Source organism: Streptopelia decaocto, assembly GCF_964273445.1.
Source record: "Streptopelia decaocto genome assembly, chromosome: 3".
Taxonomy (NCBI): Eukaryota; Metazoa; Chordata; class Aves; order Columbiformes; family Columbidae; genus Streptopelia; species Streptopelia decaocto.
This window is the reverse complement of record NC_138656.1, coordinates 65227595-65242538: the sequence shown is the minus strand read 5'-3', so window position 1 is coordinate 65242538 and position 14944 is coordinate 65227595. Positions and strand designations below refer to the sequence as shown.

General features: G+C 41.5%; 1 protein-coding gene across 2 annotated transcripts in view; it reads left to right on the top strand.

The window, feature by feature from the left end:
* RSPO3 (R-spondin 3) overlaps positions 1-3516 on the top strand; it is a 64320-nt gene extending 60804 nt beyond the window's left edge. For both annotated transcript variants that reach the window (XM_082047180.1, XM_082047181.1), the window contains one exon: positions 2472-3516. In XM_082047180.1, coding sequence (XP_081903306.1) covers positions 2472-2665 — 194 coding nt within the window. In that variant the 3' untranslated portion in view covers positions 2666-3516. The remainder of the gene's footprint in view (positions 1-2471) is intronic.
* Positions 3517-14944: the final 11428 nt, after the last annotated feature.

Sequence of the window (14944 nt, the reverse complement as noted above, 5' to 3'; positions counted from 1 at the left end):
TAGAAGAGAATTAGGACTGAGTTTTAAGTACTTCCAGAGAACAGTTTTGCTTGTCCTTTATAACGATATCAGTCTGATTAAAACAGAAACAGTAAAGCCATGCCTAGATAAGTCTCTAGCTAGACAGTGTATTCTTAGTATATTCACACAGATACATATAAATGCATACATCTTGATCCGTGACTGAAAGGGAAACCATTAAATGTCATTCTAGCATACTTAAAGAATTGTGGCTAGGAAGTCACAGCTGAAGGATTTTGGCTAATCACCAAGTGAACAATGTCAAACACTGAATGTCTGGACAGTTTCCATTCAAATAACATTTCATCTTGGGCCAACTGTATTTACAAACCACTGGAAGGAAATTCTATACTGTCATTTACCCATTAGTAAGAGACAGCATTACAGCTGGGTAAGATGCAGGCTCACTTTTGCATGGAGCTCTCCCAGCTGTGGTTGCTCTTGTTGAGCCTCACATGTCCATTCTGAAGGTCTCCCCTGCTCAACTCTGTGCATCTCAGATGCCATTGCCAAATTCATAGATGGATTCTGCAGCTTTGTGGGCATATATCAGGGTAATCTCTGACTGGTTATTTAAAATTTGAGAAGTCATTTTACATTTAAAGCCTTATTGCATGTTTCAGAAACAGCAGATGAGGAAGGCAGATGTTTGCTCCTGCTTGACTTAATGTGTATCTAAAGCTTCCCTTGCTCTCTGATCCCAGACAGTGATGGTGAGGAATAGAGCAGCTGTAAAATAAGCCCATAGAGCTACAGAACAAGAAGAGGATACAGCATATCCTCTCATCCTAGTCTTACTCCTCACTTTCTGCCTTCTTTTCACCTCCTCTGAATCTCTCTCTCTTTATCTGGCCTACTCTCCTTGGATGGTTGCCTGTTCTCAGAACAAAGGCACTGTCCCTGCACCTACACGCCCACTGTGAACTACCCCCACAGAGCCCATCGAGGCACCAAAAAACTCCCAGCTCTGGTTTTGTGTCCAGAATGGGCACAATTCCCTGCATTCAGCACCCTCAACAGCAAGAGCTATTGCCAGGTTTGTGTAATTCCCCCAGAACTGGTGTAGGAAAGCCTGGATTATCCCTGCTGATATTTAAAAGCAAAAAGTGTTTTTGCTGTAACAAAGAAGGACAGATTACTTTCAGCAATATTGTTACGAGGACATCATAAAACAGAATTTGGCCAGATGTTTTTCGATACTTGTCCATACATTTCTCTGAGTGAGGAGGCATACAGGTCATTATGACATTGTACCACGGAAGTCTCAAGCAAGGCTGCTTTTGAAGACATCATTGTGATTCATCTAAGCACAGGTGAATTTCAGCTGCATAGCTCAGCAGATGAACCAGTTTCACACAGAAAAAATCTAATCTGTTTTAGGCTTGTGTGTACATACATGTCATACTGCACTGGCTTGTAAAGCAAATAGAATGAACAGAATCCTAGAATTGTTTGGGTTGGAAGGGACCTTTGAAAACCATCTAGTCCAGCTGTCCCATGCCATGGGCAGGGACATCTTTCACTAGATCAGGTTGCTCAAAGCCCCATTCAGCCTGACCTTGAACACCTCCAGTGATGAGGAATCCACAACTTCTCTGGGCAGCCTGTTTCATCGTCTCACCAAGATCAGAATAAAAAATTTCTTCCTTATGTTCAAGCATAAATGCATTATACCATATTATCCACAGGCAATACACAAAGTTTTAATGATCCTAAGGAGACAGGAAGCTTTATGGGAGAGGTCTGTAGCAGCAACAAAATCAACATCTTACCTTCAGAAGTATTTAAAGCAATAAAGCACTTGAATACCTAATTTTATAACAATGGTCCAAAGCTGGACTTGAGACTTGGAACACCACCTTTTAGTCTGTAAAGGGTCACACACCTATGCTGGAGCTGACACTTGGTGGTGGGATTCATGTTGTAATACCAAGAATTCTCTGGGATGTGGGTGTGGTGGGGTTAAGGGAGGGGAGGAGGATTTTTAAAAGACGTAGATGCTGAGCATTGGCAGTGAAGGGGAGTGACAGGACGGCTAATATCCTCTCACTATATGCTCTGGGTCCTCACTCAAGATAAATTTAGACCAGTCAATAGCTAATGCTACCTGGCTTCAGCCATAGATGTCCCCAAACCAGCTGTGTTTTAGTGGAGTACATGGAGCTGTCCCCCTGGCTGAGGGAGAGAGGCTATGAGTATGTGAGATATTTATACCAGCTCTAAAGCACTGGGACTCCCCAGGGAGTTCTCAGCTCTTTGCTTAGAGTCAGACTGATGGGAGGTGCTAGTCCAGTGGCCGAATTTAGTAGTTTGATGAAGAGCTGGAGACGTCCAAACACTAGAATTAGTGTCCAGCTTCTAATGGGAGGTGCAAATCCAGAATTGGCTTTACAGTCACAAATTGCATCAGCCTGAGTAAGTCTTCTAATGTGCCATCATTTTTATTTCAGGGAAAAAAAATAGGGAGGAGAAAAGAAAAAAGTCCAACAAAGACGAAAGCAAGGAGACAAGACAGGAAAACAAAGGGCGAGCAGCCCGAAGACAAAACCGAGAACAGAGGGAAAACAACAACAAAACGCAGCTGAAGAAAAGAAAAGCCCCAAATAAAGAACAGAACCTGGCACCCATCGACACTGCACATTAACAGCTCTCCATAATTGTTTAAGTCTTATGATGCTGCTATCTCTACCAGATCGCCCTGACAGGTGCTCCAACCGTTCAGGCCGCAAATGGACAATGCTACCAGTTATTATTAAACTTTAAACAACATTCCACATACTTCCTATATTCTCCAAGCAACCATAGTTTATTAAAGAGATTGACATGAGCCAAGAAAAAGAAATCTAAAAATGGGATCCTTTAAAACTGTTATATTATATGCTTCCATGCATCTGTAAAAGGCAATTAAGAAATTTTGTATATATTAATAATAGGGTATAAAATATAGCAATATAATAATGAATGACATTCAGATGAACAATGTTCTTTTTTCTTTGTAAAATATTTTTCAAGTTATTGTTTGAGGCAAGAGATATGTCTAAATCAAAGACACAAATTGTATCCCTTCATATATTGTACATAAATATTAACAGAAGGAGGAAAACGTTTCTGAAGAGCCAGTAGGAATCCCAGGTTTTATAACCTTTGATGGAGCAGGATGGGATTGCCATGTGGTTCCGTGGTCTGTGCAACAGAGGCAGGTGAGAAACACCAGAGAAAAGCCGGCAGGGCTTCACAAGCTGAGAGGAAAGAAGCAGAAGCATCTGCAGCTTTGAAGACTGGATCCCTGCGGCAGAAGGCGACAGAGCTGAGCTTGAATAGCGCTCTTATCTGTGGGACAACACAATGTTTTCTGGTCTAAACAGTGGTACCGTGTGTGCTGTTTTATGCTTTTTATAACTATGTGTAACTTAAGTCTACATTTCAAATCTTCTGGTGAACGACAAATCGTATTTGTAGGAGACAATGTTGAGTTAATAAAAACCAGAAAAAATAGATCATGTAACTATGTGTTTTTCACAGTGATCATGTCACCTTTTCTACTGGGGGAGAGAATAATTTCAGTTTCACAGACAGAAGAGGATACAATTTACATCTACAACGTGCATCTAGTGAAAGAGTATCCCTGTTGCTAAATTTATTGAAGCATAGAAATGACAGATTCCTTTCCAATTTTACTTAAATTCTTGTTCTAGTTCTTCTATGACACAGCAGAGATGAAAATCTCCACTGCTCGGAGGACAAACCAAACCCCTGAGTACCATTCTGGCTGTATTTATGGCCACGAGTGAAGCACAGGTTATGAAATACGCTGTCTCTGCTCAGGAAACACATTGAGGAAACAACATGCTTCACAGTATGTGTTCTGTTGCTGTGCTTTCCCCAAGGGCAGTTGCCACAGGTGTAACAACCTGCCCAGGGTGTTGCATGGACTAGAAAATGGGGCAGGCAAGACTTCCCAGCCAGTTTCCATTCTCACAGTGAGTTTCACCTTAAAAAAGATTCTTCCCAGCACTGAAGCCTGGCTCTCCAGCTGAGGAAGCCTCAACGACAGGCTTCAGTGACTTTTGGAGGAATATCATGATCATCCAGACAGTGATGTAGGATGGTTTCCTACGTTTTGCTTTGTAAGAGCTTTATCTCTTAATGACAGGCGTATAGATGCAGTAGTCTAATAAGAGGGGTGTTTGAGTGTCCCACAGCTTGCCTCCAAATTTCATGAGAATTAGCCAAAACTTTCTGTAACCAGTCCCTGATTATATGCACATCATATTTTTGCTGGTAAGGAGACCTACATGCTAAAGGCTGAATTTTGCAGAGATGAGTATTACACATGGATATCACCCATCAGATACAATTAAGTCTGAAGGGGTCAGAGGGAAAAGCAGGGTGTGCTGAATGTCTGTGAGAGGCACCTAACAGTGGGAAACTGGAGTGGGGGTGGTGATCTGTGGGCTCCCAGCTCCATCATATAACTTGTCTACACCCTTCTTCAGAGTGAGCTGGTCCCAGTTTCCCACTACTAATCCTGGCAGCAGCAGTCATCTTTCTCCAGCAGCATCTTCCCACATTCTTGACAGCAGCAACCGAGGGCAAGCAACCAAGGACGAGGTGCAGGGCACAGGACCTGTGCTCAGGGCTAAGGCTCTGGGTGATGCTGAAGGGAGACAGAGAGAAGAAGGGAGAAATCCTGCTGCTGCCAGACTCAGAGGCTGGCACCAAATATGAAGTGCAACCAGCAGTTGGGGGCTGAGGTGTTGGTACCACCACAGAAAGCAGCATTCAGTGCTTCAAACCCTCTCCTGCAGCTGCAGTCACCCATCTCTCTAAGGTGCTGGAGAGCAGATGGGGATGTTCAGCTGCTCGGGAAGAATTTAGTGCTCCATTGACTTTCTCCAGTGACAGGTTGTTGGCCAGTTGAAGTATTCATCATTGGATTCAGCAAACTAGACCACCAGCTGGACCACACGGATAACTGAACCCAGGGGAGCTTTGTTAACAATTCTTAAAACTAACCAGTAGGATTGTGTCTTTTCCCTGCCTTAATTAAATATAGGAGTTAAATAGCAAGGGGTTTTCAGATGGGAGATTGTTCTTGATAAAAGCACAGGCAAAAACTATAAAAATGAACAAGAGCATTCAGAGGAGAATTCAAAAGAGGAAAAAGCAAAACAAGGAGCTAAATCCAGAATGTCCCTGATGTCAGTTATTCTTCACTACAACACTTGGAGGAGTCAAAGGAATGCCATTTATTTGGCAAAGACAGACAGAAGGCTGGAAAAGCAGTATGAAGTAGTTCAAGAGCTACAGATTGAAGGAAAATCAAGAGGGTGAAAGGAAAATAAGATTTTAGGATACAAATGTGAGCTTTGTTATGCACTTTCACATAAACCTTTATTGCAAACTCCAGTGTGCCTCTCCCTGCCTACACAAGTGGCAGTGACAAGAGAGACGGTTTGTCTTACCAAGAGCAGGACTTGGAATACTATCACCTTTTAGCAAGGGATAAAAATGTAAAAGGAATTTGGCTTGTGGCAGTAATAATTCACAGCAATAATACCTGAGAAATCACAATACAACTTTTCCTGGAAACGAACAAGAAAGCTGCCACCATGTTTTTCCTTCCCACACAGGATAATATTTAATATTTCCTGTAGCCATGGTGAAGCACTACAAAGTCCAGTCAACTCATCTGGACAACTAAAATTGTCCTCAGTCCTGGCATTGAATGTAGACTGCCCTGATGGCAGGTGACCTACTCCATTGGGACTCCCAAGAAACTGAAGAAGGATATGGACATTTGTAGGTCAAATATAAAGTATTTAGTAATAAATGTGTAAAATTAGGAGTCAATGATCTCACAATGGGGACTCATATGACCTTATTGGAGAAGATCTTATTTCGCACTGCAAGTAGCTGTGACTAAAGTTGTGTGAAACTTCTTTCCTGACAATTGCTTCCCAGCTACAAAATACCTCAAAACCTTAAGAGTCAATTCAAGTAATTTCCAGAGGATTATGAGCAGAGTAGGATTATGAACAACTTTTCTTAAAATGGGAGCTAAATTGAATGGACGTTAATTGTCAGCCAAATTCATCTTGTGTTAAAGAACACGTCTGGACTAAATATCAGTTATAGTCAGTAAATAAACACAAATGATGTGCTATTCCTGACCATTAAGCTGCTCAGGGAATTATGACCGGTAACAAAGAGGTAGAAAAATGCAAAAAAAAGCAATTGTTATGGCCCAGGCTTCAGATCTGTCTGACAAAGCTGTAGCTTTTTCTCTCACCTGGCTTCATGTCAGTGAAGACCTGAACAAGGGAATCCAGTGTCGAGGATCAGTTTAAGCTCTAACTGCTGAACACTCAATTGAAATTGTCCCAGCAGTCTTATTCTGAGCCACCAGAGCAGAATTGTCAGGCTGATCATTGCACTAAATAAATGACAGGTTTTGCTGTACTCTGGGGCAAAATGGCTGCAGAAGGACCCATCAGCAGAAGGGGACCATCATCATCACCAGTCATTCCCAAGAGTGAAGGTCTTGTGTTATGCCCTCTACCAGCTGCCTCTGGATACTTGTGGTTGATATGCTGATGGGAAAGCAGCACACGAACATTGCTATGAATTCAGAAGTATTCCTCTGTAGCCCTCATGAGTCACTGACAATTATTTTTTTGTTTCTATGGTTTTAGGCTCTGAAACTTATTGAAGGCTTAACTTTATGGTGCAGTGTGAATGTACCATGACTCTTGCACTTAATTGCTATGCACTGCTGTTTTCAGAGGCAGCACTGGGTTTCGTTCATGTGGTTCACATGAAGTTTTAAGAATTTAAATGAAAAAATCTGCACAGCACGATAGAACAGCTGATCATGGGAGCCACTCCTCACAGCAACATTCTGCAAGTGTCAGCTGAAGCTGGGGTTTCAGGCTTGCCTAAGTCCAGCAGGGAGGGCTTCGACAGTACAGTCACATTTCCAGGCCCAAATCTGCTACTTCATTGCCTTTATTTAGCACAAAACTTACACAGTAAATATCTTGCACTCTTATGTGGCAGCTGGACTCTGCAGTTACACAGCCCTAAATAATTCTTCCATACTGCCTCTTGTTAGGAGGGAATTAGATTTTTCCTACTATTTTGTAATAAACTGGCATAATTTAAAGAGAAGTCAGCATGCTTGTTCACCATTATAATAACCCATTTGTCCCTTATATCTTCATCTCCTAACTTAGCTTTGAATCCTAGTGGATTTAGGCTTGCTATTTCAGACTCAGAATGCTAATTGCATTTGCCTTGGAGAAAGAGGAGTACCCCTTGATTGGTTTGGCACAGAAATTTCTCATTTTTCATGGGTGGACAAAATTTTTGCTGATACTGTTCTCTAGAGCATATCAGAGTACTAATAATGTCCATACCAATCCGTCATACACAAGACAGTCTTTCACTTTCTTAAAATCTACTCTCCGCACTCCTGCAGAAGGCCGGTTGGAAGTGCATCTTTCCTAAAGAACATTTGTTAAACATCATTTTGGATATAAAGCTGTCTGAGAATTATCATGTATGTGTCAGCAAGAAAACAGACTTTAAGGATCTCTGAAATTGGCCATGTGGTGCTGCTAGTTAGAATTTACTAAGTAGTGTCCAGGAGTAGTCTTAAGACATATTTCAACACCTTTTGGTTCTGTTTCCATCTCAAACTTACCTCATCCAGTCTGGGCTGTTCACGGAAAGGTGAATAACAGATACAGCACTCTCTACCTTCCTCTTAATGCGCATGAATGTCTGCACTTAAAACTGTGTATACATCTAAATTATTCTGTCCTCCTTAGCTCACATAGATGCTGTAGATGGATTTGGTTTTGAGCCATTAGTCATTCTCCTTTCTGACTGGCTTTTCTTCAGTTAGGTACACATATCTTCTGAATTTCCTGCCCTCAGCTGAACTTTTGCAGCTCTGGTCATTGCCGTCACACATAGAAGGAAAGAGTGGTCTCACATTCACCTCTGTTCTTGCTTCTTCCTCCTGTCCTCTCCACTTTCCATCTAAGACATGCTTGTAATCACGGAGGCTCAGCCTGGGGAAAGGATGGTGGGATAAGCAGCTTCTCTTGGATGAAATTGCCAGCACAACTTTTTTTCTGTAATCAGTGCTATGGAGGCAGAAGAAAATCTGCAGGTATCACAAAAAGTAGGATGCAATGGACACGGATATGGACAGGAGGGAAAAAGTTTCTTAGCTGGTCTGCCACCTTTAAAAGGGTGACGCGAATAACATTAAACTAGCAACAGCAACTGCTTTTTCTTGTATAAAGGGAATAAAGCACTAATGATCCCAGATTGAAACCAACGGGTTTCAACGTATTTAGTTCTTGATGTGCCTATAGGAGGAAACCAGAGATGAGACAGATTAATGCAAAGATGGAAACAGACAGATGGTTGGCTGCAGCTAAGCAAGAAGCTGAAAAACCTACTGTCACTATTATTTAATCTGTGCACAAAATAATCTCTATACTCATTCATAGTCTACTCCAGTGCACCTCTGGCTAAACAGCTTAACAAAGTTCTACAGATGTTTGTTAAGACATTACCCAGGGGCAGCCAGTACAGCAACCAATACCTTGCGCTAGTGAAACACGTATTTTCCCAGAGCATGAGAATAAGGAATTTTTGTGAGTTTTTGGTTTGGGTTGGGTTTTTTTTGTGACTGAAAAACAGGAGGGCAGCTCCCCTTTCTACTTCACGCTATAGAACAAAATACCGGTTCCACAAATGGTTTGATCCTCATTATATTATCAATGCACCGTATAAATATGCATCAGTCCATAAAATAGGCTTCTATGAAAAAGGAAAATGTGGATAAAACTTCTTAGGCAAATCAATATAACCTGCTCACGAGCACGTTCCTTTTTTATAAAAATGACATATTGTTTAAATCTGCTGCCAAAGTTGAACAATGGTTGAGACTTGGAAAAACATCTTACAGCAAAAGTGTAATTCAAAATTATAAAGTTATTTTTCATGGTGATGCTTTGTTCATAAAAGGAACCTCCAGTGAGTAAATGACAACAAAATTTGTCATATAGTTACCCTAATAATTCTGTTCTCTGGAAACAGGATTTATGGTTTCAGAGAGCAGGAAGGCATTAAAAATGGGTAAGTTATCTCCACATGACACTGACAGATATCAGTGTACCACTGCTAGTTATTGGAAAAGTAATGTTCAAAATAACAAATAAACCCAAGGTCATCCTTTTACTACCCCCTTCTTCCCAGTGTAAATCCCCAACTAGCTGATAGGAGAGCATCTGGTTTTGCAAGTCAGAGACTGAATAGCTGAGCAAGGAGCTGTCACTCACTCTGTTTTCTTGAACAGTAGGCAAAGTGCACAATTCTGTCAGTTTGGGTGATGATGCCTCTATGTCCGATGCTTAAGTCTTGCTGTCACGCTACTCTCTAACAGTACCTGAGATATTACTGCTCTTCCAGTGTTTTCCTTCCACTGAAGAGTGACTTTGACTGTTCCCGGAGTGTGATGAACTTCTGTTTTTTTCCAGATTCTAGTTACTTCTTTCTGAAACACATTTCAACTCCCCAGCCCCTGCCTCCTGTTCCGTAGATGGGCCGTATGTAGGATACCTAACCCAGTTCTGCTGAGAACAAGATTGTGAGATTTGAACATTCCACGTGCTGAGGGAGACTGGATTTAGGATCAAACCCCTCTAAAAGGGGGAGGAAATTATATGAGTCACCATTTTAGTTTTAAGCACCTTGAAATCTTGGGAGAGAGCATTCACACATCTTAGTCTCATAGCCATCCCTGAAATGAATCCCAAGTGCACAGTCTCACCCCTCAGACTACAGGTTTGACCCATTTCTATGTTCGCAACATGCCATGTTATTTCTGTATCATTCTCCTCACCATGGAAGCTCATCTCATTTCCTAATGGGATTTGTAATAAATGAACAGTCTTCCTGAATGTTAATTAAGTTGTTTGCATTGTTGTTAATGAATAGCGAGAGCTGAGTCACTCACTGTTCTCCATCTTGACAAATCCTCTTTGGAGCATCTTTTGGTGAGAGCTCTTCAGATCATCTTAAGTACAAGTATATATTCTACTTTACATGAGCCCTTTTACCTTGCTAGTGTTATGTGAGCTCCAGTAGTGCATCAAATGATGTAATTAGCATCTCTCATCTGTGGTTTCTTTTCACATCTTGTTCCCTATGGCCTTACATGTGCATTACTATTATTCAGTAATGCATGAGAGTGGAATTCTCATGGGAGTGGAAATAATACTCGAGAGATCAATTTCTTGTTTTGGTTTGTTTTACTTTTTCATACAAGGGAGAAATGTCAACATAAGAGAATTTCTTAAGCTCAGGCACCCCGAGACATTTTCAAAATTAATCCCAGGGGAAAGAAAAGAATGATAATTAAAAGTATTTGAAAGTCAGCTGGGAACCTTAAGCTGAGATTCTAGTACACCATTAGGGGGCCGTCTCAATATAAGAGCTTAAGAATGAAGCTTTTAGAAAGACTTAGAAGTTTTATTCAGCTGAGAAACACTTGCTCAGGGATAACTAAGAATTCTTTGCAATTTTCTCAAGGGTCCTGCAGAATCCTAGGAGCAATTTCATACATTAGGAAATGCAGGTCCACTGCACTTTAGTGAATGTCAGTGGGTGGCTAAAAAGCACAATGTCTGCATTGTACCTAAGCTGTAATTAAAGAGGTATCAACTATTTTTCAATATAGAAAGCTTTGTCTTCTGACTACAAGAATAAATAAGTCATTGCTCAGGAATGCTGGATAGTCATAATTTCAGGCCTATAAATCATACTTAGTGTGTTTTGTAACCAGCTTCTACTGAAATGTTTCTTCATAAAAAAATCACACTGGCAGCACCATGCACTTTACTATTTATTACTACAAGTGGGAGCTGCAGAAGCATCTTCTTTATCCCTCATCTGTCTCCCCGTGGGGGAGAGCGCAATAACTGCCATGTTTTGAAAAATAGTTGACAGTATATATGAGGAATTTCAGTATTAATTTGAAAAGTGGACATTCTTGGCTTGCTATAAGGCAACAGGCAATACAAAGCATCTAGATAAAGTGGCTTATTTGGAGGCTGCATTGACACCACTGTGCATATTCTTAAACAGTTTTTAACTTGATTTTTTAATACAGTGACACAGATTTGTAGTCAAGGTGTCTTTGCATTTCATTTTTTGTGTAAGCAAGAGCAGTGACTCATAATTCCATACAAAGCTGTCAGCACGAACACGTGTTCCCTTGCATGAGTGCTGCTGAAGTTGGTCTGAAGCTCACGCAGTCTCTTTGCTCAGCTGAGCACAAGAATGAGTCTCTCAGAAGGCTGAAGCCAAAGACTGAGAAGGTTCCTATGGGCTTCAGTGAAGCAGCAAGATGAAATTCAAAGGAGAGAATGGAGAGCACTGCACAAAGTCAGGAATATACGAATTCACAGAGTAATAAGAAAAAGCCCCTTAGGCAGCAGTGGTAATTCGCAGCTGAATGCAAACAGTGTCATGATATCACAAAGAAAGCAAACATCATACTGGGACACACAAGCAGGAATATAGCCTGTAATATATATGAAGCAATTCTTCTGTTCTACTCAGTACTGCTAGAAGTCTCAGCTGAAGTACAGCGTCCTCTTAAGGTACTGCAGTTAACAAAAGAGGTGGCCTAACTAGGAATAGTTCAGCCAAAAATATGGAGAATGGTCAAAGTTGCAGAAAAATGAGATCCGGGAAAATGTTCCCACACTTAACTGCATCTACAAAGAACGTAACAGGTGTACAGCAACACTGCCAAGGGTGAGAGGGATATGGCCATAAATGGGAATCAGCTGAAGGAAACAGAATTAAGGAATTCTTTATATGTATAAATTTTCCCTTTTCCAGATATAATAAGCAAGAACACTCACTGAGGGAAGGTAGCAAAAAAAAACCAACCAATCAACCAAACACAACAAAAAACCCACCAGCAGCATATGGCAAACACACTGATAAATCTAGGTAGGTAAAACTAAAATATGACCTCCATCCCATCTGTAGCCGGTTCATAATTTTAGCCTTTCTCAGGACATGCAGTGCTTGCATTCCTACCTCCCATTTAGACAAGAATAACACCCTACCTATTATCTTCTAAACAAAATTTACCCTTCTCATTTCCCAGTGACTCAAACAAACACTGAAGCCTCCAAATTCAGAAGAAAAATACAAAACCTAAACTTCATAATCTCCTTTCTTAAAGGAATAAAACATATGCTGCCATATTAGCCACCTGGCAGCTGGCTGTCCCAGCAACTGCTCAGCTTGCTGGCCAGTCTCACTCTGATTTGGAAAAAAAAAAAATCCAAGAAAATTAAATTAGTACAAAGTAGGCATTTGACAGACATCCTGGACTGCCATTCAGCAGGTATGGACTTCCAGACCTGCCTGCAAGGGTGCTGTGGGGAACATGCGGCAGAGGCAGGGCCACTGGGGGAAAAAAGGAAGGGCTGGGGCCAGAAGACACAAATCCAAAGGAAAAATGACTTCTTTATTTTTGCTGTTCACTGAGTGACTTGTTTTCTTTTCTAAACTTAAAAGTTTTAATTCATCTTCATGATTTTGGGGGGAAGAAGGGCACAGGCAAAGAACTTATGATTTCTCAAATCCTCGGTAGGACAGCACTCTTCCTGTACAGAAGATGTTCCAGTGGTACCTGTTAGCAGCCAGGACTGAAGCTTGACATCGCACCTGAAGGATGACACTTGGAAGAGCAGAGCTCCCTCTAACATTACACACGAGCCTATCCCCATGTTCAGCAACAGGGAACAATCTCTGGAGGACCCCACTAATGGCCAAAGCAGGTGAACTGTACATACCACATGTGTTGCCACCTTGTATAGCTCAGGGAAAGCTTCTCTAGCATGGACTTGTGCCCAGAAAGCTGGGCACTGCAGGTCACTCCAGCCAGCATGTGAGGGAAGAGACAAGAGAGGGAGGACACTCACATTACCGCTCCCCTGGATGCCCACCTTGATGCACAGTCCCCAGTGCTGCTTGGTGGAGGAGCTGATGGGGTACGACAATGTGGAGCCACCCCAGTAGTCCCCCTTTAGGCAAACAGGTGAGATTTTGAGAACTGTTGATTCTGCCACCTTAAGATATACATACATAAAATAAACCTAAAATTAATGAAAATGAAGGACTGTCTTCCATTTCTTGAAAGCCTCGGAGCTAGATTAGAAATCTAACTCCTTCTTTCCCTGTCACATATGGCACTTCTCAATATTGAGATCATTTCCCCTGTCACAGTTTATCCTGAAAGCAAATTTCCTACAGGGATCATCAGAAACCGAAAAGCTGTCTAACACAGTCAGAATTAAAAAGCAAATTTGGGGATGGAATCCCCAGCTGGGTGCATCAATAGCTATGTCTGCCCAAGCAAGTGTGTCATTTCATGCATATGTTGTGGTCTGGAAGTCAAATAAACCCATGCAAAGGGACAGGGAGAGACCTCTACTCCAAATACCAACATTCAGAAGAGTGGCATTTCCCTGGACCAGCAGACAGCTGGGTTCATAGCTGAGTGGCCCAGTTTGGAGCGGAGATGGGAGAGAGCGGCATTCCTACTGTGCAGCTGTCCCAGTTTAGGCCATGCAAGCTAAAGCAAGCAGGATCACACAGCCAGGAAGTAAAGGAACATCCTAAAAAATAAAATCTGTTTCAAGATCTTTTGTACACGTGGGTGGCCCCAGTGCCTGAGCAGCGTTACCTGTGCTCACTGGCAAAACACGGGTGTGCAGGGCAGAGAGCGATGTACCTGGACAACTGATCAGGGCACAAGTAAGGGGCAGTTTTTGAGGAAGGCAGTGTTTAAAGGAGACACTTGAGAGGTGCTACAGGAGGTAAAAAAGAGCCCAGTTACTGGTTTCAAGGCTGTGTTGTTCACAACTCACCACGAAAGCTTCTAAATGTTGGCAATGCACAGTGTTAATCTGAGGCAGCGGAGCTGAGGGACGGACGTGTTTATGCACTTGAGCAATCACTGAATTTCCACAGCACTCTTGAAAGTGTTGTGCTTCTCTAGCACAACAAACTTGCCTGTAATACACCCTCTGCCAAAAGACATTTCCTGACATCATAACTGAAGGATATGAATCACAGGAGAGAGCCAGTGTCCCAGATCAACACTTACCAGCTCTTTGGCTGGAGGAATTATCAAGGAAGAATGAAGCCACATGAATAACAGACAGGATAGAAAATTTTGTAACGATAATATGCCAGTAAAACATATTTTACCTGGAATTTCTTTACTGCTTGCTCTGGATCATGTTTTCTCCTCAAAGTTTCTATTTCAAAACCAAAAAAACCTTAGTCATCTTGCTTTTCTTTTGATCCTTCCCATGCAGGGTATTCCACACTCTTTGCTCATTCAGTTTCAGCCTTAAACCTGGAGATGGGATGCGAGTGAGTCATGTTAACCATGTTCTCTATTTTTTCTGACTCACTGCATTTTTGCATTTTAAAATTTGAAGTTGTTTTTGCACCATCAGCCATCTTAGATAATGTAGCAAATTCCTTACCTACAGCATTCTCACTCATTTATTTTCTGTAGAAGCTTAGGTGATACCAAAGACCTATCAAAGGACTTCTTGCTAACTTTTACTATTTGTCACTATGTCCAGATGATCTGAACAATGTATTTTTTTTAAATGCAGTGATGCATTAATAACACGCATGAAACATAAGATTTATTAAGATGTTGGCCTTAACACCTGGTGAGAATAAGGCTGTGGACAAATACATCTATACACACACACACACCTGTATATTCTCAATTGTAATTTTGAGGCCCTGCTTTGTAGTAGAAACATTGGAAGATCATCTTTGTCTTTTTTTACTCTGT